The sequence below is a fragment of the Stenella coeruleoalba genome (genome assembly GCF_951394435.1).
Source record: "Stenella coeruleoalba genome assembly, chromosome: 10".
Classification (NCBI taxonomy): Eukaryota; Metazoa; Chordata; class Mammalia; order Artiodactyla; family Delphinidae; genus Stenella; species Stenella coeruleoalba.
Genome location: NC_137156.1, coordinates 32,115,538 through 32,139,922, shown reverse-complemented (window position 1 = coordinate 32,139,922; position 24,385 = coordinate 32,115,538). Strand labels below are relative to the sequence as shown.

The window sequence follows — 24,385 nt, the reverse complement described above, 5'->3', positions numbered from 1 at the left end:
AAATGTCTATTTAGATCTTCTGTCCATTTTTTGATTAGGTTATTTGGGTTTTTTTTTTATATTGAGCTGCAAGAGCTGTTTGTATATTTTGGAGATTAATCCCTTGTCAGTAGCTTTGTTTGCAAACATTTTCTCCCGTTCTGTGGGTTGTATTTCTGTTTTGTTTATGGTTTCCTTTGCTGTGCAAAGGCTTTTAAGTTTAGTTAGGTCCCATTTGTTTATTTTTGTTTTTATTTTCATTGTTCTAGCATCAACATCACGAAGTCATTGGGAAGATAAATGAACTACCAAAGGTAAGGTTCCTGACACAAAGTAGGTGCTCAAAGTATGTTAATTCCTCTCTCCCCTGCTTACAGACCTCTTTTTTAAAATTGATGTATAACTGGCATATAACACATTATTTAATTAACATCACAGTCCCTCTGAAGAAGATTTTAATATAACGCTTATGCTTCAGGATGTGTCCATAATTAGAATCATTTAAAAAATAAATCTAGGTTATTGTCTAAGATAAACATGCCATAAAACCCTGACGTGTCTTGGTAATATCTAATGCAAACCCAGTATGGTGGAGTATAAGACTAGACAGACTGATAATTAGGGACCATGGTCTGGTCTCTGGTCTGTCATAGCATTGCTGAGTGACGTTGGTAAAGTCAGTTTCCCTCTCCAGGCCATCATTTTCCATCTGTAAAATGAGTGGTTGTTTCCAATGATCTTTAAGACCATCTTCCACTCTGACGGTTTATGATTCTACATAACAATTTAATCTTTAAAGAAATTTATTTAAGTCACATTTTCTGAAACTTTGCCTTTATAAATTTTTTTTCTCCCTATACTCACTGCTTAAGGAAATTTTATTTCACTTCAAATTTAGTGTTGTGGGAAGAGTCAGAAAAAGAACCTAAGTATAGAAAAGAAAAAAAAAAAGAATTACAAATATTAATATTGAGCCATTACGGGGACATCTAGGCTGGTTCGGGACAGACATAAATGACCTTGTTTTATTCTAAATTCAGCTCACTGGCTTATGATGAAAAGTGAAAGGTTATTATATGGACTTACTGGGCAAAACCAGATTTTATAAATAATTACCTGTCAGACTGTTCAAGATAGACAAACATACGCCAGACCAACAAAAACACAGACCTGTCATATTTCTGAGAGAAATGTACGTTGAGTCTTCCTTCTCTGGGACTATAAGGAGATCAGGTAGAATAAAATGAAGGGAAAAAAATCTAAACCCTATATTTTCTGCCTTGTGCATACTTTAAAATGTATAATGTGGGAGAGGAGGAATTTCGATGTGAAAAATCGGCTCCTGAAAATTTTACACATCTATAAGCCTGGCATAGAAACCAAATACAATAAACGCTGTCGTTTTACAAGTTAGGATGTTTACTGCAAGCTTGTAATTTTCCATGATTAGGGATGCCAAGAAAAATAAGAATGATGATAAAAAGAAAAGTTTAATCATACATTTCACCAAGCGCAGATGGAACATCAAAACCCTTTGGCAATTTTTTGATATTATATATCTGCGTTTTTTCGTTCTTGACATGAAGATTTTTTCCAGAAGGACTAACATAGAACAGGTAAGTGATAGTTAACAAATGTGAAAATACGGCACAATCACACTAACTGAGCCTCACTACGATTTGGTCACAGGAGGAAAACCTCGCATGCTTCTCATTTCTGTTTTTATTAATTCTTTACAAAGGCTATCTCAGTGTGTGTAGCAACCATGATAAAAGTAAAATTATACAAAACTCCTAAAGAATTGAAGAAACAACTTCCTCCTTTGCAATTCAAGTTCAATCAAGAACTGTATATAACTGCTATATTTTGGTTCGCTTCGTTACAGTTCCTCGTTTACTGGAGAAAGTACAGATGCCAGAAGGTTAACTCAGCTGCTACCAGCAAGAAACTGCCCAGCCCACATTTCAGTCTAGGTGTTAGTGCTTTGGAGGGAGGAAGCAGATCACTTGGCTCCCCATCCATTGATTCTAAACGCTTTGCTTCTAAATGGGTACAGCCTGTGTGTGAGGGCTGGGCCTGGGGATCGGAGGGACAGGGGAGGGAGAAAAATGAAGATGGGGAAGAGGGCCTACGAGGGGAAAAACACACGATAGGTAGATACTCAGGAAGTTGGGAAGAGGCCATGAAAGTGACACATATACTACACGTGGGGTGAAGGGAAGAGAAGATGGGAACAGACAGTTAGTTCATCAGGCCAATTAGGTCTTTGATTAGTGTGAGTTTATAAGATGGACATTTGTCTGTAAAATACATGTAGATCTAGACATCAAATGTCAGAAGGTAGAGTTGGTGGGACAGTCCAAGGGGAAAACTGACTGTTCTTTTAATTTTGTTTCCTTTGTCCTAAACCTGGATTACAAAATGCATCAAATAAAACATAGACTAAACACTGAGAAAAAAAAAGTCACTGCTTTTAAGTTATGTGAGCTGAGAGCAGTAAATCTATTCCAAATTAAAAGCTCAAAACTGTGTGATGTGCATTCTTGTCCACCTACACACCATCCCAAACATCCTGCCATTAATTGGCCAAATGGCCCATCTAGTAAACAAGACTAAGCGTTGAGGGGGCTGGAAAAGGGCTGGAGTCAGCCAGTTGATAGTCACAACAAACCAACCCACTCCCAAGGATGCGGAGAAGGTAAACTTGTCTTTTATTTTGCCCAAGGAGGGGAACAGAAATCACCTTAATATAACACTGCCTTTCCTGTTGTCTCAGTCACAGTCACATCAGCAGGCCAGAAAAGCCATCCCATTCCTGCGGTAGGCACTCTGTCAAAGAAAAAGAAATCTGCAGTGAATTATCACATGAAGTCAAACCAGGAAAGGAAGCAAAAGAGCAAACAGAACTTTCTTCCTGTTTTGTAGACTCTGCTGGCTGCAATCTAATAGGGTGCTTAATCTGAACATTTCTGGTGGCAAAGCTCTAGCAGCCACTTTGTTAAAAAGTCAGTGTGGTTAACAAGTGGTTAGTGATTCTATTTTGGGGGAGTGGGAGATACCTAAAATAAGACATCCCATTTTGTTAATTGATTGGGCTTGGTTAGGCCAGAGACATGTTGTGTTGAATCTGTTTGTCCTTTATAAACATGTGCTCTCTATTGGACATGCCCAAGAATCACTTCTAACTAAGTCTCTTAATAGTCTGTAAATTACTGACTCATTATATCCTTCCCAGGCCTAATTTACAGTCTCAGCGAAAAGCTATGGGAACAGATACTAACAGAGCCCCCCCCCCCCCAAATATGGTGATCTCTAAGCAGTTCTGTACATTACAGACATTACAGAAAACCTGAATCTTACATAATTTTATATACATTCATGTACATATAGATGTATAAATGGATATTCATGATGGGCTAAAAATACTCCCATAAAAGAAAAATGGGAAAATAGATACTAATTGCAATAATGCAATATATTCCAGTAAAGAAAGTAAAATGGTGTGATTTCTCACCCCAAGAGATATATTCTGCATTTCAGAGTCGGAAGAGTTGGGCCATACAGGGCCTCTGTGACTCGTCCTGATTCTCACAATGAGACCCAGAGTGAAGCAGAATTAAAATCCGGGATTTAGGAATAAAACACCCCTTTTCACCACCATAGTTTTCATTATTTAAACTAGGAACAGCAACGTTCAGAGAATTCATAACCCTCAATTAAATGGAATTTTTCTATAATCTGTTTTCAGAAAAATGGAAAAAATGACAAAATCTCATATCAGGGATCTTTTTTTCCTTTAAGCTAGTAACTCTGGGCTGTTCTGGAGTCTGTAAACTTTCGGTCCAATAAATTTACCTTCAGTAGCCATATTATAGGAAATACAGAATAAGCTTTTATGGTTAAGATAATGTTATGAAGGTGCTGAGAGTTTTATTCTAAAAACATGATTATTTTTAATTATACCAAAAAAAAAAAAAAAAAAAAGGAAAGTGGACCCAAGCTTTTTAGAAAGACTTCTACCACTATGAGGTGAAACAAAAATGGTTTTCCAGATAACTTTCTGTTAATCATAAAATTCAATTAACTTCAAAACCCTTCCCTTCAAATCTCCTGCTTACACAGGATTTACTATGGTTGTCAGGCTTCGGCGCCCTGGCTGAAATTTCATCGGTGGGTTATGCTGTTACACAGTTCACTCCAGATCAGCATAGCAAGGATGAGAAAACAGTGGCAGATTCCAAGTTTCCTTTCTCAGGGATCTCTGGGAGCTCCACCTCACCATTGGACTCTTTGTGCCACAGGGCACTTTCAGATTGAAGCAAACATTCTAACAAAGGCTAGAAAATTCCAGCTCTAGCTCCTAAGATCGTGCACCGGAGAACAGTGGTTATTTGTGGCTCCTTGGAGAGCCACAAATAAGTTGCAGGAACGGATAAGGTGTCTTCCCACAACTACAGGCAGGGGAGCCTCAGGCCTTGAAACAGCCCCTTCCACCACAGCCGCCTTCGAGAGGCTCACGCCAAAGTAATACTTTCAGCTTCTTAACCTTGATATTTTACAGTTTACAACCACAGTGACAACCTTTAACATAACATAATATTGAAAGCACAGGGATGGTTTACATGGAGATAAATGGACCTAGGAATAAAGCTGGGTTCCTCTTAAAGGTAAATGGCTGAGGTGAGCCTTCCTTGAAACAGCAGTCTTGGCTCGGGAGAAGACTGAGTCCTGGCTGAACTCACCTGAGAAATTACCACATTAAATCTTTCCAGGGTGGGCGATATGAAATGGTTTGCTCCAGTATTGAAAAGGTCACTTTTCAAAAATCTAGTCACCTTCACAGATAACTGATTACCATTGTTTGCAAACAAGTAAAAGATGACGGGCTTATTTAATAACACAGACACTCAAGTAGCCAAGTTTAATGAGAAAACCAAAGTTTAGAGCTGACCCAGATTTCTGGAATAAGTTCTTCTAATTCTAAAGTAAAGAAGAAACAAACGAGCATGTGTAATTAGTGAAGAGCAATTTCAGCAAACCAATCCCCTAGGGTCCTCCACCCTGAGTCACTGCTTTTTCCTTTTTATGTATAAAGGATGTATGTTGTCTGTCTGTGTAGGGTAATTATGGGAATGTCCCAAATTTGGCATCCCTTCCAGAGTAAGCAACTTGAAAGGAAGATGGATGAAGACAACTCATCTTTGTGTCAACTGTGAATTTCTCTCTATTTGTGTTGCGAATGCTGAAACTAAATTTAAACATTGCTTGGTGTGAGGGCCTTCCAGAGGCCACGTTCTCATGAAACATTCTGTATTCAACTCACTCTCTACTGTCAGAGCCTATGAACGATTCACAGACACCCCTAGTTAGTAAAACCCAGAGCTTGACCAGCAAAAGCCAGGACCTCCCCAACTACTGAAAAGTATAAATTAATCAATAACACAGACCTCACCCCCCCCAAACCAGCTCTTACTGCTATATACCACTTAAGCTTTACTTCTTACTTAATAGAGCTCTGTTCTCAACTACTGTTGGCTCCTATGTAAATGCATTGAACAGCTCAGATATTTTAGCATCTCCCAAAGTTACCAGCAAAGATGATATATATATATATATTTTAAAGGGCCAATTGTAGTTCTTAGGTTTTTTTTTTTAATTGAGTATCAAGCTAGCTCCCCATTTTTGACATTCTTTTATACATTCAGTTCAAAATTATGACCTTTTACTGGAATCTCAATCTACCTGGATAAACAGACATAGATTCTACTTGCTGCACTGGGCACTGGTGGGGAAATTAACTAATTAAGGGTGTACTTTAAAAATATGGCTTAAAAAAATCATATGGACAATGAACAAGCTAGAGAAAACATTTAAATCCCAAACTGGTTTACTTCTGCTTTTTTATGGTGCATCATAAATTACACATTTTAAGGAATGCAAATTAATATTAAAAAGCAAAAGGTTAATATTTATCTTAAGCAAAAGAAGATAAATATGCTATAAAACATATCCTGCAGTTTGAATATAATTATATATGCGTTATTTATGCCATTAGCCTAATTAGTAAGGCTTTAATTATAGATAAAACCACGCCCCTCAGTTCAGACCTGTATTTTATTCTTACTACCACATTTCCTGATTAATTTTGGCATCACTGAGGCTGAGCTGTTAGGACCAGAGTTAGGACTTTGACCCACCATCCCCAGGATGTACTGTTGCTGCACCCTGAGCTCAAGCCACTACTGTACCCTGTCACCCCCCAGCTTGTGCCACTGCTGTTCTCCCCACCCTGGGGCCCAAATCACTGTGGTAAGCCCCAAGAACTCAGACCCTGGGTCCTTGGAAGATATGCACATGCCTGCACCTCAGACACTGGCACTACCATCACTGCAAGTGCACCTGTGCCCCAGGACCAAGGTAGTTCCACACGTGCCTGATCCTAGAACCCCGGCTCCACTGCCACTGAGTGCCAGCTCACTAAACCTTGTACCAAAATGGATCCCCTTGGCTAGAACTTCCTTTCACAGGCAAAAAAGAAAGACCCCAGCAGCAGCCTCTGCCATCGGGGACCCCAACAGCCCTAGGTATCACTGCCACTTGCAGGACCTCTGCAGTCTGGGCCCCTGCAGTCTTGGCCCAAGTTGACCTCAGCTGATGGAGCTGCACAGAGATTATGCCACTGTGCTTTCCCCAGAATCAGAGCTGCTGAACCCCACCCTGCCAGAGCCCTCACAGACACCTTCAGGTGAAAGTCTTTCCCCTCCAGAGTCAGTCTGAAAAGGCTGGAAGAGTTGACTGCTCCCTCAAATGTGCAAAGCTACTGGAAACGTGGAAAAGCAAGGAAACGTATCACCACCAAAGGAACTCAATAATTTTCCAGTAACTAACCATAAAGAAATGGATATCTGTGAGTTACCTGGAAAAGAATTCAAAATAATTATTTTAAGAAAGCACAGTGAGATTAAGATAACTGACAGACAACTCAATGAACTCAAGAAAACAATGCATGAACAAAATGAGGAATTCAGCAAAGAGACAGAAGTCATAAAAAAGAACTAAACAAAAATTTTGGAACTAAAATGCAAGAGAGAGCTTCAAAAACAGAATCAAGCAGAAGAAAGAATGTGCAAACTTGAAGACAGATTTCTTGATATTATCCATTAAGAGGAGAAAAGAAATAAGAATGAAAAAAGGGTGAAAAAAGTCTGTGTAAAATTAGGGGACACCATTAAGTGAAATAATGCAGTCAGCCCTCTGTATCTACTGATTCCACACCTGCAGATTCAACCAACCAAAAATACTTGGAAAAAAAATTCCAGAAAGTTCCAAAAAGCAAAACTTGAATTTGCTGTGAGCTGGCAACTATTTACATAGCATTTACATTGTATTTACAACTATTTGCATAGCATTTACATTGATTTAGTTATTATATGTAAACTAGAGATGATTTAAAATATATATGGGAGGATTTACAGAGGTCACATGCAAAAACTATGTCATTTTGTATAAGAGACTTGAACATCTGCAAATTTTGGTATCCATGGCGGGTCCTGGAACTAATCCCCCACAGATACTGAGGGATGACTGTATTTGATTTATGGGAGTCCTAGAAGTAGAAGAGCGAGAAAGGGTCAGAAAACTCATGTGAAGAAATAAGTTCTGATATCTGGGGAGAGATATGACCATCCAGAAACATGAAGCTCAGGAATTCCCATATAGATTTAGCCCAAAGAGCTATTCGCTGAGACATATTATAGTCAAACTCTTAAAAATCACTGACAAAAAGAGAATTTTGAAAGCAGCAAGAGTTTAAAAAGAGTCATCACATACAAGCAAACCCAGATAAGGTTATCAGCAGATTTCTCAGAAGAAACCTTGCAGGCCAGGAGAGAAAGGGATGATATATTCAAAGTGTTCAAAGAAAAAAACCTGCCAATCAAGAACACTTTACCCAGGAAAGTAGTTCCTGTGTAGAGATAAAGACTTTCCCAGACAAACAGAAGCTGAGGGAATTTATCACCACTAGACCTGCCTTACAAGAAATGCTAACTGGAGTTCTTCAAGATGAAACAAAAGGATACAGCAAAAGCAGTTCTAAGAGGCAAGTTTATAGTGACAAATGCCTACGTTAAGAAAAAACGAAGATTTTACGCACCTATGGTCACCTAACCTATGACAAAGGAGGCAAGAATATACAATGGTGAAAAGACAGTCTCTTCAATAAGTGGTGCTGGGAAAACTGGACAGCTACACCTAAAAGAATGAAATTAGAAGACTCCCTAACACCATACACAAAAATAAACTCAAAATGGATTAAAGACCTAATTGTAAGGCTGGACACTATAAAACTCTTAGAGGAAAACATAGGCAGAACACTCTGTGACATACATCACAGCAAGATCCTTTTTGATCCACCTCTTAGAGTAATGAAAATAAAAAGAAAAATAAACAAATGGGACCTAATTAAACTTAAAAGCTTTTGCACAGCAAAGGAAACCATGAACAAAACAAAAAGACAACCCTCAGAATGGGAGAAAATATTTGCAAATGGAACAACTGACAAGGGATTAATCTCCAAAATATACAAAACAGCTCATGCAGCTCAATATAAAGAAAACCCCAAACAATCCGATCAAAAAATGGGCGGAAGATCTAAATAGACATTTCTCCAAAGAAGACATGCACATAGCCGAAAAGCACATGAAAAGATGCTCAACATCAATAATTATTAGAGAAATGCAAAATAAAACTACAATGTGGTATCACCTCACACTGGTCAGAATAACCATCACCAAAAAAATCTATAAACAATAAATGCTGGAGAGGGTGTGGAGAAAAGGGAACCCTCCTACACTGTTGGTGGGAATGTAAATTGGTACAGCCACTATGGAGAACAGTATGAAGGTTCCTTAAAAAACTAAAAATAGAATTACCATATGATCCAGCAATCCTGCTCCTGGGCATATACCCTGAGAAAACCATGCTTCAAAAAGATACATGCACCCCAGTGTTCACTGCAGCACTATTTACAATAGCCAGGACATGGAAGCAGCCTAAATGTCCATCAACAGAGGAATGGATAAAGAGGATGTGGCACATATATAGAATGGAAGATTGCTCAGCCAGAAAAAAGAAGAAAATAATGCCATTTGCAGCAACATGGATGGACCTAGCGATTATATACTGAGTGAAGTAAGTCAGACACAGAAAGACAAATACCATATGATATCGCTTATATGTGGAATCTAAAAGAAAAGGGTACAAATGAACTTATTTACAAAACAGAAATAGAGTCATGGATGTAGAAAACAAACTTATGGTTACCAGGGGATAAGCAGAGGGAGGGATAGATTGGGAGACTGGGACTGGCGTATACACACACATATACACACTACTACTAAAATAGATAACTAATAAGAACATGCTGTCTAGCACAGGTAACACTCAATACTCTGTAATGACCTATATGGGAAAAGAATCTTAAAAAAAAAAGAGTGGATATATGTATATGTATAACTGAACCACCTTGCTGTACACCTGAAACTAACACCACATTGTAAATCAACTATACGCCAATAAAAATTTTTTTAAAAACGGAAGATTTTAAATAAACCAAACCTTATATATTATATAACCTTATATATTTCAATTATCCCTCAATAAAGCTGGAAAAAAAGGGGGAAAATTTCATTATAGCAGGCCTCAAATTCACTTACAAATACTTCATTCCTCAAAGGCCTAAGACAGAAGATTTGGGTTCTGTTGTCTGAATTCCTATAAATTTGCAGAACTGGATTTTAGCAACTCTTTATTTAGAGTTCCAGCTTGGTGCTTGGTGGTGCTTGCTTGCACTAGCACTTGTGCTTGGAGGTGCAAAGGACACAAGGATAAGTAACACAGTCCCTGCAGTCACTAAAGCTTCCAATTTAATGCTAATGGTTTAACCACCACAAGTAAAATGCATTGAGAGGTCATTTTCAAGGGTGGGAAAGAGAAAAAATAAGACAGCCTTTTTGTTTTCTCTTTTCCTTTTAATCATAATATTTAATTTCGAATAACATTTAAAAGGGCATGAGATTGTATATTTCTTAAAGCGGGGGGCAAATATTAAAAAATACTACAATTTTAAAAAAATGGTTTATGAAGTACAATACTTTCATGTCCATATCTAATTTAGCCTTACCACGACTAGCAAAAAAAAAAAAAGGTCTTGTTATTCTCCTTTTTAAAGTGACATGTCTAGTGGGTGATGAGTAGATTTATGATTCAAAACCCAGGGCCGGTACTCTTTTTATTATACCACACTGTCTTACATTAAACAAAAGAAAACAAAAAACCCCCTGAAATCTGACCTAATTTCTTCCATCCTGATTACTATAGATATACATATTCTCCTAGTCCTCATAAACTCAATTCTTGCTAAAGATCACTTGAAGTAGTTAAAATGAACTAGATTAGTCTGGCACAATCCTTCAGAGTGCAAAGACGGGACCTGAATCTAAGTCATCTTCAGTTTGGAGGCACTCTCAACTGGCGCTTATTTTCCAGACTAATTTAAAGAATAGTGTGTAATAAAAAACACTGTGCACCCAAATAACTTGGGGCGCTTTACAAAAATAACAGATCCTCTGGCTTCACTTCTTTAAAGTCAATTGGTCTGAGTGGAGTTCGAGTTTGGAATGTTTGAGAAGCAATCCCAGTGACCTGGATGCAGGTGAGGGCTGGGAACGGTGGTGGAATAGGTGAGTACACCATTAACAGGATCCCAACATGGTTTGATCAATAAATGGAACCCTCTCAGAGTCTGTCATGATTATACAGTGAACAATATTTCATAATGGAATCCTAATCTTACCATTTAATTTAATACAGAAGAAACAGAAATTAGGTTTTTGGACCGTGCCTTTTACGCAGACAGCAGACGGGTTACCTGTTACCTCTCACGTTTCTTACTTGTGGGTCATCTGTACACTAGCCATTGTTTTTCTCCTTCCCAGATGCTGGGATGCTGCTGTTAGGCAGCACGGTCCTTCAGACCGCCACACCGCGTTTAATTCCATAATGACAAAGGGATTTGGAAATTGAGCCTACTAAACCAAGTTGAACAAACCTTTTGCTTACATCTAAAATCAAGGAACAATAAAATTTCGGAATTGGAAAGTATCTTTGTGAACTCCTCTAGCCCAATTCCTAATTTAACAAATGAAAAAACCATTGCCCAGGGAGAAAGAGAGACACATCCATGGTCATGTGGAGAGAACCCAGGATGGTTCTCATTCTGCCCAAAGCTGTGTGTTCAGCTTCTCTGACCTTAATGGGGAAAACAGATGTAGGGGAAAAAAATCATTTTTCCAGATAAAGTACCCTTGGGAGCAGAACAAAAGTGAAGAGACTGGGCGAAGGGAGGGACTTCATGATGTCCAAAACAGGACAGCTGAGTAGTTAGAACAAGGCAGCGATCATGAGCTTTTAGTTCTACTTCTGCCTCTTCTGCTATATGATTAGCTCTCCCTTAGAGAATCACCTAATATCCCTGAGTGCCCCAAATTATAATTTTGATAAATGGATGAAACAGCAAACTAATTAAGATAAACTTGGCTGAAAGGTTCTGTGGCAAAAGTATGCACCTTTAGAACCTTCAAGGGAACGACGTACCATTTGTTCATGCTGAAGTCTTACTAAGGCTGTGCTCAGTGTCTGATTTAGGTCCAAGCAAATAATGTGGCCTGCCTAGGTCTGTCTGGAGTTGCCGAATTTGGGTTAAATCCAGTAGAAGAAGGACAAGGAAAAGATTTGGAGCATACATTCACCCTGTCCCAAACTACCGTTAACTCCCAATTAACTAAGTGTAGGGTAGACTCTCTGCATTTTGGATGATTTGTGGGCCACAGGAGCCGCCCTGGTTACCAAGGGCCTGGTGGTTTCCCAAAAGCTCTTTTCCACTCCACAGCGATGAAGAGGGCACAGAGGGCAGAGGTTCTACAGCTACTGGCTTGGCTTTGCTGGAAGGAAAAGGTGAGGGAGGTTGGAGAGTAACCAAAAGCAACAGTCTTTCCCTAGTCCTTACTAATGAAGTTAGCCTAAGTGTTCTATTTGTTGGAACACTCGGTTGGCTGGGGTTGGGAAGGTATGTACATCTCTGCATCTCACGTATAAATGCTGTTCCACAAGGCAGATGAATTAGCCCTCCTCTCTGCCCCAACTCACTCCCAAGTTACGTGAAACCAGCTGTGCTTTTATCTGGCCTTTTTCTACCTCTCTTTCGGTAGCAACATCGGAGACTACACCAAGTTGCCTCAAATTCCACTGCTCCCGTAAGCACAAATTCAGCCCTGCCCTCTGTGGGGTCACTGGATTCAGAGTCCAAGCCCTCTCTCGGCTCCTCTATTTGCTGAAGGAGGTGACAGTGCCCTGAGAGACATACTGTTTTGCTTTAATACTATAAATCTTTGGACCTCTGGAGCTTCATATCAAAGCTACGTAATAGCTTTTGAAAAGATAAAATATGCCCCCTTTTCTTGCTGCCCTTGTGTCTGCGTGTGGGCAAGAGATTTAATTACAATGAATAAAACCGAATGGTGGTCTGAGACTCTTAAAATCAAAGTGGGGATCATGGCTGAAATTCATTAGCAAACATAAATACAAATAGGCACATCTTGTTTGTACCAATGCCATGTGACTTTCCCCTTTTTGATAATTTCATTCTAACTCTGATATTTCAGAGAATCTAAATTGAACCATATGATGTATAGCATTGTAACATGCAAAGCTCTTCATTAAACATTTTCCTTTTTTGTGTACTTCCGCATGTTATAAATATCCAGTGAAAATCATGGAGGGCAGCTTGTCAGACAGCAGAGCCTTGATTTAAGACAGTGGAGGGAGCCCTGCCCTTTAATAAGAGGTCTTCTCTGGCTGGCAGAATAGGAAAAAGACATAGCATTAACTCCCGTTCTATTCCAAGTAACTGGAGCCTATAAATCTTGAGGAACGTGTCATTTTATGCATGCTTTTCTCTAAGTCTGTATCATATTCTTCTTATAAGTTATTTCAGGATTCTGAATATAAACATCTCTAAATGAAAATTTAATTATTAAAAATTACCATTTCTAATTGCCCAAGTCATTGCAATCAAATTATATGAGAGATGTATTAACTTCTTGTTGTTGCTGAGAAAAATAATTATGTGGTTGATACAAATAGCATTGCATTTTAGAGAAAAGGTTTTTGTGAATGTCATTTTTAGCAACTTTACATGAGTCTAACTAAAAGTGTGCCATTTCTATGTTTAAACTATTCTTTCCATGATATTGTATGCACTTAAATACATCTGTGGTAATAATAATTTAATGGCAATAATATTAAACTTTTCTTCAGCTACCTATACTGTAAACAACACAGATGTCCGAACTGTTCCAAGCTGCAAGCACATATAAGTATATGTATAAACAGTGCCAAACTGGCAGGAGTTAGTAATCAAAATCTCCATTTTTGGGGGGGCAGTTTAGTATAACAACAGTTAATTCTCATTTTTCTTGTTTGACCCAAAGCTCTCCAGAAGGCAGAAAGTTGCTATTATTATTATTATTTTTTTGCGGTATGCGGGCCCCTCACTGTTGTGGCCTCTCCCGTTGCGGAGCACAGGCTCCGGACGCGCAGGCTCAGCGGCCATGGCTCACGGGCCCAGCCACTCCGCGGCATGTGGGATCTTCCCAGACCGGGGCATGAACCCGTGTCCCCTGCATCGGCAGGCGGACTCTCAACCACTGCGCCACCAGGGAAGCCCCAGGAAGTTGCTATTTTATTTATCTCTGTATGTCCAGGGTGCAACCCAATGCACAGCACCTAAGTAGGTGCTCAATAAACAAACATCTAATGCATGAATGCATTTGACTTGCAAGTACCTTAGTTCCCTCCGGACAACGAGAAATGCTAACATGTGTTCACCATGAGAGCAGGAGCTGGGGTATTCTCAGCTTTGAAAAATTAGGTTTAGACCACACACTTATCATTTCACCAGATAACCGTCAGCAGCAATTGTTAAGAAAAATAAATTAGTGACCTTAATAATTCAATCATAAGCAATGCAGCAAAGCAAAGGGTTACTCTGATGTTAGTTCACAGCTCCCAATGGGAGCATTTCTGGGCTTCTCATTACTCTTTTCTGCCAAGAGTAAAAACTTCTGCATCTATGGAGCCAACTGCATTGTTTGCCAGAAAAAAAAAAATCCAAGTCATCTAAAACAACACTGTTAAATTGTTTTGTGGCATCTAAACATTTTAAGTTCCAATATTCTGTTACTGAAAAGTTTATAGTAGTATAAAATAATTTTTTAACAATCGTGGTTGGGTGGCAATGTTACTCAATTGTATTTCCTATTTTCAAAGTTGTCAACAATGATACAATAAAAATTAAAAGAAAATACTGCCTCAATGGCCTTTGCCACGTCAAAAAATACAACATGAGAATAAGAACACGAATAGCAACAGCTGTTTACCCATGGTCAAGACACCAATTTAGAAGAGTAAATAAATTATAATTAAGATATTTAAGAATTTTTGGAAGACAGTGAATAATAAAATTATGACACAGAACTATCAGGACACAGTAGTTAATATCAATCACTGAGGTAGCCACCTGAGAAGGTGTATTTCTGTATGAAGCTACTGTCATTCATTCATTCATTTAATAATATAGGCTGTGAGGTGCAGTGGTGATCACAGCAGTGATCACAGAAGCGGTTCCTACCCTTCATATGTTGAACAGTCTAGTGGGGGAGACATACTGAATAAGAAATGACAAAAGTAATGGGAATTACAAAGTGAGAATAGAGTGTAATGGGACCATATAAGGGGATAGTTGAGGTGGGTGGTGGTGATCAAGGAGGCTTCTTGAAGGAAAAGACACTCAGCTGAGGCCCGAGTTGGGGATGGGAGGGGAATGCGTAGCAGGACAGAAAAATGTTCTAGGTAAGACCCAGAGGAGAGAGAGCCTGACTTATCCTATTCCCAAATGCCAGTCTACAGGCTATGCTTGTCACAATAAATATTAAATCCAAGACACCAACCCACATCATTTACCACTGAAGGGTTTATCAAAATTCAGGCAAGAAATGCTCATGTTATATAAACATTCAACCGGTTCTTTTGAATCATTACTTTAGAGCCTGATATAAACTCCTTATATTAAATTAGAATAACCGGAGGACTTCTCATTTCTGAGGTAGCACGTAAGAGGCTTGGAAGGTGCCGCTCTGTCCTAACAAGTAAAAGTTGAACAAACAGAAAAATCAAAAATTCTTCTTAGATCCAAAGGGGAAGCGAAATGACAGGGAAAACCAATGCCCTTAAAATCAGAGAGACAGACAGGCAAATACAGAGAGTCACAACGTAATGGAGCACAAATCTATAAGCAAAAACCTCTATGGGGACCAGTGCTGGGGTAGGGAAAACTGAACTGTAACTGACAAACTGCTAGGTCTGTAGTGTGGACAAACCTGGGAGATAAAACTCCAGGGGGACTCAATCATGGGGGATGGGGAAGGGGACCACACTCTTCGGAGTTTTACCTCCTGGAGCTCTACCAGGTTCTCAAAGTGAGTATCACAGAAAACTCTCCTCATGCTTTGGGCAGGGAGAGGGGTAAAAAGCATTTTGAAATACACCAAAGCATACTGTTCTTCTTAACAAGGTCTACCTACAGGAGGAACTGTTTAACCAGAGCTTAACCTGCAGAGGTTTTCTAAGAGCCTACCTGACCTGGGAAAAGGCAAATACCCAACTTCAGTCCACTGTAGCCACCTTGACTAACAGGCTGGTGGGTGGGACACTAAGAAGCACTTGTGAAGGTCACAGTTCAGAGGCACAGGCTCACTGAAAGACTAAGACCTAATCATAGTTGTATAGAATGCGTCCCCTCCTCCCACATCTTACCACCATATTAATAAAGACCTATTTATAGTTGTTCCTTTTACCCAGTATATCATGTCTGGGTATTAAGACAAAATTACAAGGTATATTATAAGGCAAAAAACAGTTTGAAAAGACACAGCAAGCATCAGAACCAGACCCATTTATGACAGGTATGTTGGAATTAACAGATTGGGAATTTATAACAACTATGATTAGGATGCTAAAGGCTCTAATGGATACAGTAAACAGCATGCAAGAACAGATGGGCAATGTAAGCAAAGAGATGGAAATTTTAAGAAAAAATCAAAAAGAAATGCTAGAGATAAAAAACCACTGTAACAGAAATGAAGAATGCCTCTGATGGGTTTTGGGTTTGTTAGTAGACTGGATATGGCTGAGGAAATAAACTCTGAGCTTGAGGATACTGCACTATAAACCTCCAAAACTGAAAAGCAAAGAGTAAAAAGACTGGAAAAAAAGAACAGAATATCCAAGAATTCTTCTCTAGGAACCTCCAAAACTGAAAAGCAAAGAGTGAAAAAACCAGAAAAGATGGAATAAAATATCCCCAAACTGTAAGATAGCTACAAATAGTATAACATATGTAAAATGGGAATACCAGAAGAAGAAAAAGAGAAAGGAACAGAAGAAATATTTTAAAAAACAACATCTGAGAATTTTCCCAAATTAATGTCAGACACCAAACCACAGATCCAGGGAGCTCCGAGACACCAAACAGAATAAATACAAAAACCAAACTACACCTAGGCATATCATATTCAAACTACAGAAAAATGAAAAAAATTAAAAGATGCCAGAGAAAAATAACACCTTACCTATAAAGGAGCAAAGACAAAAATCACACCTAACTTCTCCGAAACCATGTAAGCAAGCAAAAAGTGGCGTGAAATATTTAAAGTGCTGAGAGAAAAAATCCACCAACCCAGAATTCTGTACTCTGTGATGTAATCATTTAAAGGTGAAGGAGAAATAAAGATTTTCTCAGACAAACAAAAATTGAGGGAAGTTTTTTTTTTTGCTAGTAGCCCTGCTTGCAGGAAAATGTTAAAGGAAGTTCATTAGATATAGTTCAGAAACCTGGATATACATAAAAAAAGGAAGACCACTGGAGGAGGAATAAGTGAAGGTAAAATAAAAACTTTTATTCTTAATTGATCTAATAGATAATGGTTTGTTCAAAATAATAGTAATAATGTATTCAATTACATTGCATATATACCCATGTTTCTGTATATTTATGTATAAGTGAAACGAATTGCAGTAACAATAGAAGGGACAGGAGGAAGGAATCAATATTATTTTGTTCTTATAAGGTACTAATAGTACCTGGGAAGTGGTAAAGTATTACTGGAAAGTGGACTTTGATTAGAGGTCAATGTAAATTGATACAGCCACTATGGAGAACAGTAGGGAGGTTCCTTAGAAAACTAAAAATAGCATTACCAGATGACCCAGCAATCCCACTACTGGGCATATACCCAGAGAAAACCATAATTCAAAAAGACACATGCACCCCAATGTTCACTGCAGCACTATTTACAATAGCCAGGTCATGGAAGCAACCTAAATGCCCAATGACAGACGAATGGATAAAGAAGATGTGGTATATATATATATATATATATATATATATATATATATATATATATATATATATATATAATGGTATATTACTCAGCCACAAAAAGGAACACAATTGGGTCATTTGTAGAGATGTGGATGAATCTAGAGACTTTCATAGAGAGTGAAGTAAGGCAGAAAGAGAAAAACAAATATCATACATTAACGCATATATGTGGAACCTAGAAAAATGGTACAGATGAACCTGTTTGAAGGACAGAAATTGAGACACAGATTCAGAGAACAAATGTATGGACACCAAGGGGGGAAAGCAGAGGGGGTAGTGGTGGTGGTGCTGTGATGAATTGGGAGATTGGGATTGACATATATACACTAATATGTATAAAATGGATAACTAATAAGAACCTGCTTTGTAAAAAAAAAGAAACCCACTTTAAATATAAAGACACATATAAATTAAAAGCAAATGGAGAAAGATGTGCCATGCTAACACTAATCAAAAGAAAGCTGGAGTAGCTATATTAAACTCAGACAGAGCCAACTTTACAGCAAGAAAGATATCAGAGACAGAAGGCCATCACATAATGATAAGGGGTCAATTTCCCAAGATGATGTAACAATCCTCAACAGATATATGGCTAACAATACAGCATCAAAATACATGAAGCAAGAAGTGACAGAACTTCATGGAGAAGAGATGAACCCACTATTGTAGCTGGAGACTTCAACACCCCTCTGAGAAACAAACAGGTCCAGCAGGCACAAAATCACTAAAGACATGGAACTCTACAAAATCACCATTTAAGTGGACATAATGGACGTCTTTAGACTATTCATCGAACAATCATAGATTATAAATTCTTCTCAAGCTCACATGGGACAGTCATCAAAATAGACCACATTTGAGGGCATAAGACATATCCTAACAAATTTAAAAGAATGAAAATCATACAATGTCAGACCATAATGGAATTAAACCAGAAATCAATACTGGAAAGATAGCTGGAAAATCCCAAGGTATTTGTAAGTTAAACAACACACTTCTAAACAACATATGGGTCAAAGAAGCAATCTTAAGAGAAATTTTAAAATATTTTGAACTAAGTAAAACTGAAAACATAACACCTCATAACATTGTGGCATGCAGCAAAAGCAATGTCTAGAAGAAAATTTAAAGCACTGAATGCACATATTAGAAAATAAGGAAGATCTAAAGTCATTCATTTAAGCTTCCACACTAGGAAACAAGAAAAAAAAGAGCAAATTAAGAATAGAAATAATAAGATGCAGAAAACCTCAATAAATTACTAGCAAACTGAATCCAACAATACATTAAAATACATGATTACACCATGATCAAGTGGGATTTATCCCAGGGATACAAGGATTTTTCAGTATCTGCAAATCAATCAGTGTGATTCATCACATTAACAAATTGAAGAATAAAAACCATATGATCATCTCAATAGATGCAGGAAAAGCTTTTGATAAAATTCAACATTCATTTATGATAAAAACTCTCCAGAAAATGGGCATACAGGGAACATACCTCAACATAATAAAGGCCATATGTGACAAACCCACAGCTAACATCATACTGAACAGCGAAAAGCTGAAAGCATTCCCTCTAAGATCAGGAACAAGACAAGGATGCCCACTCTCGCCACTTTTATTCAACATAGTTTTGGAAGTCTTAGCCACAGCAATCAGAGAAGAAAAAGAAATAAAAGGAATCCAAATTGGAAAGGAAGTAGTAAAACTGTCACTGTTTGCAGATGACATGATACTATACAGAGAAAATCCTAAAGACGCCAAGAAAAAACTAGTAGAGCTCACCAATGAATTCGGTAAAGTTGCAGGATACAAAATTAATATACAGAAATCTGTTGCATTTCTATACACTAACAACAAAATATCAGAATGAGAAATTAAGGAAACAATCCCATTTACTATCACACCAAAAAGGATAAAATACCTAGGAATAACCCTACCTAAGGAGTCAAAAGACTTGTACTCTGAAAACTATAAGACACTGATGAAAGAAACTGAAGACCACCAAAACAGATGGAAAGATATCCTGTGTTCTTGGATTGGACCTAAATATTGTTAAAATGACCATACCACCCAAGGCAATCTACAGATTCAATGCAATCCCTATCAAATTACCAATGGCATTTTTCACAGAACAGGAACTAAAAATTTAAAATTTGTATGGAAACACAAAAGACCCTGAATAGTCAAAACAATCTTGAGAAAGAACGGAGCTGGAGGAATCATGCTCCCTGACTTCAGACTATACTACAAAGCTATACCATAATCAAAACAGTATGATACTGGCACAAAAAAAGACACAGATCAATGGAACAGAATAGAAAGCCCAGAAATAAATCCAAGCACGTATGGTCAATTAAGCTATGCCAAAGGAGGCAAGGATATGCAATGGAGAAAAGACAGTCTCTTCAGTGAGTGGTGCTGGGAAAACTGGACAGCTACATGTGAAAGAATGAAATTAGAACATTCTCTAACACCATATACAGAAACAAACTCAAAATGGATTAAAGACCTAAATGTAAGACTGGATACTCCTAGAAGAAAATAAAGGCAAAACACTCTGACATAAATTGCAGCAACATATTTTTCTGGATTCATCTCCTAGAGTAATGGAAACAAAATAAAAAATAAACAAATGGGACCTAATTAAACTTAAAAGTTTTTGCACAGCAAAGGAAACCATACACAAAACAAAAAGACAACCTATGGAATGAGAGAAAATATTTGAGAAATGATGTGACCAACAAGAGATTAATTTCCAAAATACACAAACAGCTTATACAGCTCATTATCAAAAAAACAAACAACCCAGTCAAAAAATGGGCAGATCTAAATAGATATTTTTCCAAAGAAGACATAGAGATGGCCAACAGGCATATGAAAAGATGCTCAACACTGCTAATTATTAGAGAAATGCAAATCAAAACTACAATCAAAACTTACACCAGTCAGAATGGCCATCATCAAAAAGTCTACAAATGATAAATGCTGGAAGGGGTGTGGAGAAAAGGAAATCCTCCTACACTGTTGGTGGGAATGTAAATTGGTGTAGCCACCATGAAGAACAGTATAGAGGTTCCTTAAAAAACTAAAAATAGGGCTTCTCTGGTGGCACAGTGGTTGGGAGTCCGCCTGCCGATGCAGGGGGTGCAGGTTCGTGCCCTGGTCTGGGATGATCCCACGTGCTGCAGAGCAGCTGGGCCCGTGAGCTGTGGCCGCTGAGCCTGCACGTCCGGAGCCTGTGCTCTGTGACGGGAGAGGCCACAGCGGTGAGAGGCCCACGTACCGCAAAAAAAAAAAACAAACAAAAAAAACTAAAAATAGAGTTGCTATATGATCCAGAAATCCCACTCCTGGGTATACATCTGGAAAAGGAGAAAACTTTAATGGAAAAGATACATGCACCCCAATGTTCACAGCAGCACTATTTACAGTAGCCAAGACATGGAAGCAACCTGAAGGTCCACTGACAGATGAATGGATAAAGAAGATGTGGCACATATATACAATGGAATACTACTCAGCCATAAAAAAGAATGAAATCATGTCATTTGCAGCAACATGGATGGACCCAGAGATTATCATACTAAGTGAGGTAAGTCAGACAGAGAAAGACAACTGTCATATGATATCACTTATATGTGGAACCTAAAAAAAATGATACAAATGAACTTATTTACAAAACAGAACTAGACTCACAGACATAGAAAACAAACTTACGGTTACCAAAGGCAAAAGAGGAGAGAGTTAAATTAGGAATCTGAGATTAACAGATACACACCACTAAATATAAAATAGATAAACAACAAGGATTTATTGTACAGTACAGGGAACTACATTCAATATCTTGTAATAACCTATAACAGAAAAGAATCTGAAAAAGAATGTAACTGGATCACTTTGCTGTGTACCTGAAAAACACTGTAAATCAACTATACGTCAATTAAAAAAGTATAAAAAAACTAAACTGCTGTGTACTGACTGACAATGACAGGCATGCCTCCTCCATGCCTTTGTGTCTCCTTCCCTAATTAAGTGTTCTTGAGGCACTATGAACACATTTTTGTACATATTATACACCTCTATTTCTGTGACAGAGTTGTTTTAATGGAATTTGCCACAGACATTTTACAATCTGCCTTAGCCATTAAAAAAATTTACCTGCAAGTATCGTAAATAACCAAAGTGTGTTCTCCAGTGTGAAAGATTAATTTGAACAGAGGTATCATATTAAATGACTAAATCTCCTGAAGTATGGAATCACTCCACATCAGATATATTATTTCGACAGCAGTGACAGTGCTCATGTTATTGGGCATTATGCTAATTAACCCTAAAAGTTGGGCTATTCGGGTCACGGTAACTAGGATACTGCACTGGCTCAGATCACCCCTATTCCACTGTTGTTTGAGTCTACTGTTTACTGGTTATTCTGTCTCTCAAAAACACTGAGAAGGTTTAGATTTAGCACGTTAAAAAGCAATGTTCTTAATTTCACTTTTAACAGAGTTATTACTATTAAAAATACTTTCTTTTGAAATATTTTATTAGTCACCAGAAAAATTAAAAAATAGATCTTCAAAAGGCCTGTGAAAAATTCAGCACCAATCATGGACCAGGGAACTAAGAAATCAGTTGAGATTCTTGTTGGTGAAAGTTGAGATCAGAGACATCCTTCTGAAAGAATGTGGCTGTTATATTTCAAGAACTCTTACCCTGATTTCTTTAGGAAGGGCTGCGTGAATTCTACCTTTATGTATTCTATTCATGGAGAACTCAGATGGAGTGTAAGCAGGCATTCTATAAAGCATAGCCTCAGGATGTGTAATCTTTACTTTGAAATTAATTCAATGAATCATTTCAACCAGGTTTTAGGAAAGGGAAGGGAAAGCTCTTTTGTACACGAGTCTCTCTCTGTCTGTCTAGTCCATGTGGTGGTAGGAGCGATTGAATGGGCAGGTCCCGTCATTCCCAGGGTCCACTGGCCCCCTGCGCATGCAGCCCGCCTCTTCTTGTACACCACAGCCGTGGGAGGTGAGGGGAGGTAAGCTAAGGCATGAATGGCTGCCAGCAGAAAAGACGGAAGGGAAAAAAAGCTAAAGAAATATAGTATTTCAATCAAAGTCTGAAATTTGTAGAAGTGGTTTTGGTCTCAATATAGTAAAAATATTTATCCAAGAAACTCCTACTCGGGTGTGAACATCCTACTTCTAGTGGGATTTTGTTTGGCAAAGGGCTGTGAAAGAGTGGAAGCTAATACAGAACATGTCTATAAACAAATTTATTTAGTTAGTACAGATTGACACATTCACTAGAGGATTTGAGCAATTACATGTGTAAAACTATTTCCTACAGTGGTTTCCTTTTGTGATTTCGCTAATTTATTCAATCTAGACCATTTTCATGCATTGACTGTTATAAGCCATTTAGCCACCCAGGCTGAAATGAACATATGGAGGCTCTATGCCTTCTTTCCAATTCTTCATGTAAACATAATTATATGGTGATATTAAAGAGTCAAACTTATAATGAAAAAAAGTCAAGTAAGGTTGCAATGCCTTAAAATAGGATGTTGCAATCTAACTTTGGAGAAGAGAGATTTGGAAGTTTTGGCTATGATAAGGCACATGCAAGTATTCGATAAAATGCGAGGCCCTGTATAAGGGTAGGGCGTTTGGATTTGTATACAGTATGTATTACTATCTCAGTTATAGTTATAATGATATATAATCAAATCACAAGCTTGGAGAATTTTTTAAACAAATGCGTATTCACTGAAATGCATATTCTCAACTCTGGAAGCACTTTGATTATAATTCTCTAATAATACATATTTCTACATGAAAATGTTAATTCAATATATTAATTAATTAATAACTTCTACCTTTCGAGCTCCGTTTTGGCCATTATTATAGATCTCATAATGCCTTACATTTGCATGCTCAATAAATATTTGGTAAATAAGAAAAAGCCTATTTAAACTTGGGTAGTCCTCATGTAAAGAAAACCAATATAGGTGGACACTTGTATTTGCAAAATGATTTAGTTCATAAATTGAAAATTTTAACTTCTCAAACATATACTACTTTATATTTGTGATTAATAAAACAAAATGCAGAGTAAATTTTCCTAAATAAAGGGTTGTACAACTGCTATTATGGGGAAGGAGGTAGGTATCCATAAAATATATTTATGTGAAGTCCTAATACTACAAATAGTTGGGAATCAGTGGTCTTGCCCCAGAGCATGGATGGGCCATCCAGGTAGGGTATGGCAAGAAATGGCAGGGTCCTGGCATTCAAGGGCAGAGGGAACTTGGGAGAGCTGGTTCCTTGATGAGGCTGAGTGACCAGCCCCTAAAACCTCCAATCTGGACTCAGATCCTAAGGCCACCTGAGTGTGTTCTGTGCTGAGGCTGAAAGGTGTGATGAGAGGATATCAATATCAAAGACTATTCTCGACTATAAATGAGCAGGTGGAGGGAAGGTATTCCATGATTGCATTGTTCTAGAGTTAGGTTGTACTGATATTGTTTCACTCATTTTGAAAATTCTTATTAACAATGGAGAGGTAATGATGGTAAATTTGTTTACCCCTCAGTTTAATGTTCCATGTTAAATTTCTTCTCCTTCTTCTTCTCATTATTTGTTTCACCATAATAAAATCAGCAAAGCCATTTCTATGGCTTTTATGCTGAGACTAATTTTGTTTACAATTACCATCTTGATATAATAGTAAGGAGAAGGTGTTACTGGTTAGATTGCATCCTCCAAAAAGAAAAGTTGAAGTCCTAACTCCCAGCAACAGTGATTGTGACCTTACTTGAAATAGGGTCTTTGCA

General features: G+C 37.9%; 1 protein-coding gene across 2 annotated transcripts in view; it reads right to left on the bottom strand.

The window, feature by feature from the left end:
• Nucleotides 1-703: 703 nt before the first annotated feature.
• SUPT3H (SPT3 homolog, SAGA and STAGA complex component) overlaps nucleotides 704-24,385 on the bottom strand; it is a gene marked incomplete at its 3' end in the record, with an annotated part of 421,318 nt that continues 397,636 nt past the window's right edge. For both annotated transcript variants that reach the window (XM_079933092.1, XM_079933093.1), the window contains one exon: nucleotides 704-2,808. In XM_079933092.1, the coding sequence (XP_079789218.1) occupies nucleotides 2,767-2,808 (42 nt within the window). The remainder of the gene's footprint in view (nucleotides 2,809-24,385) is intronic.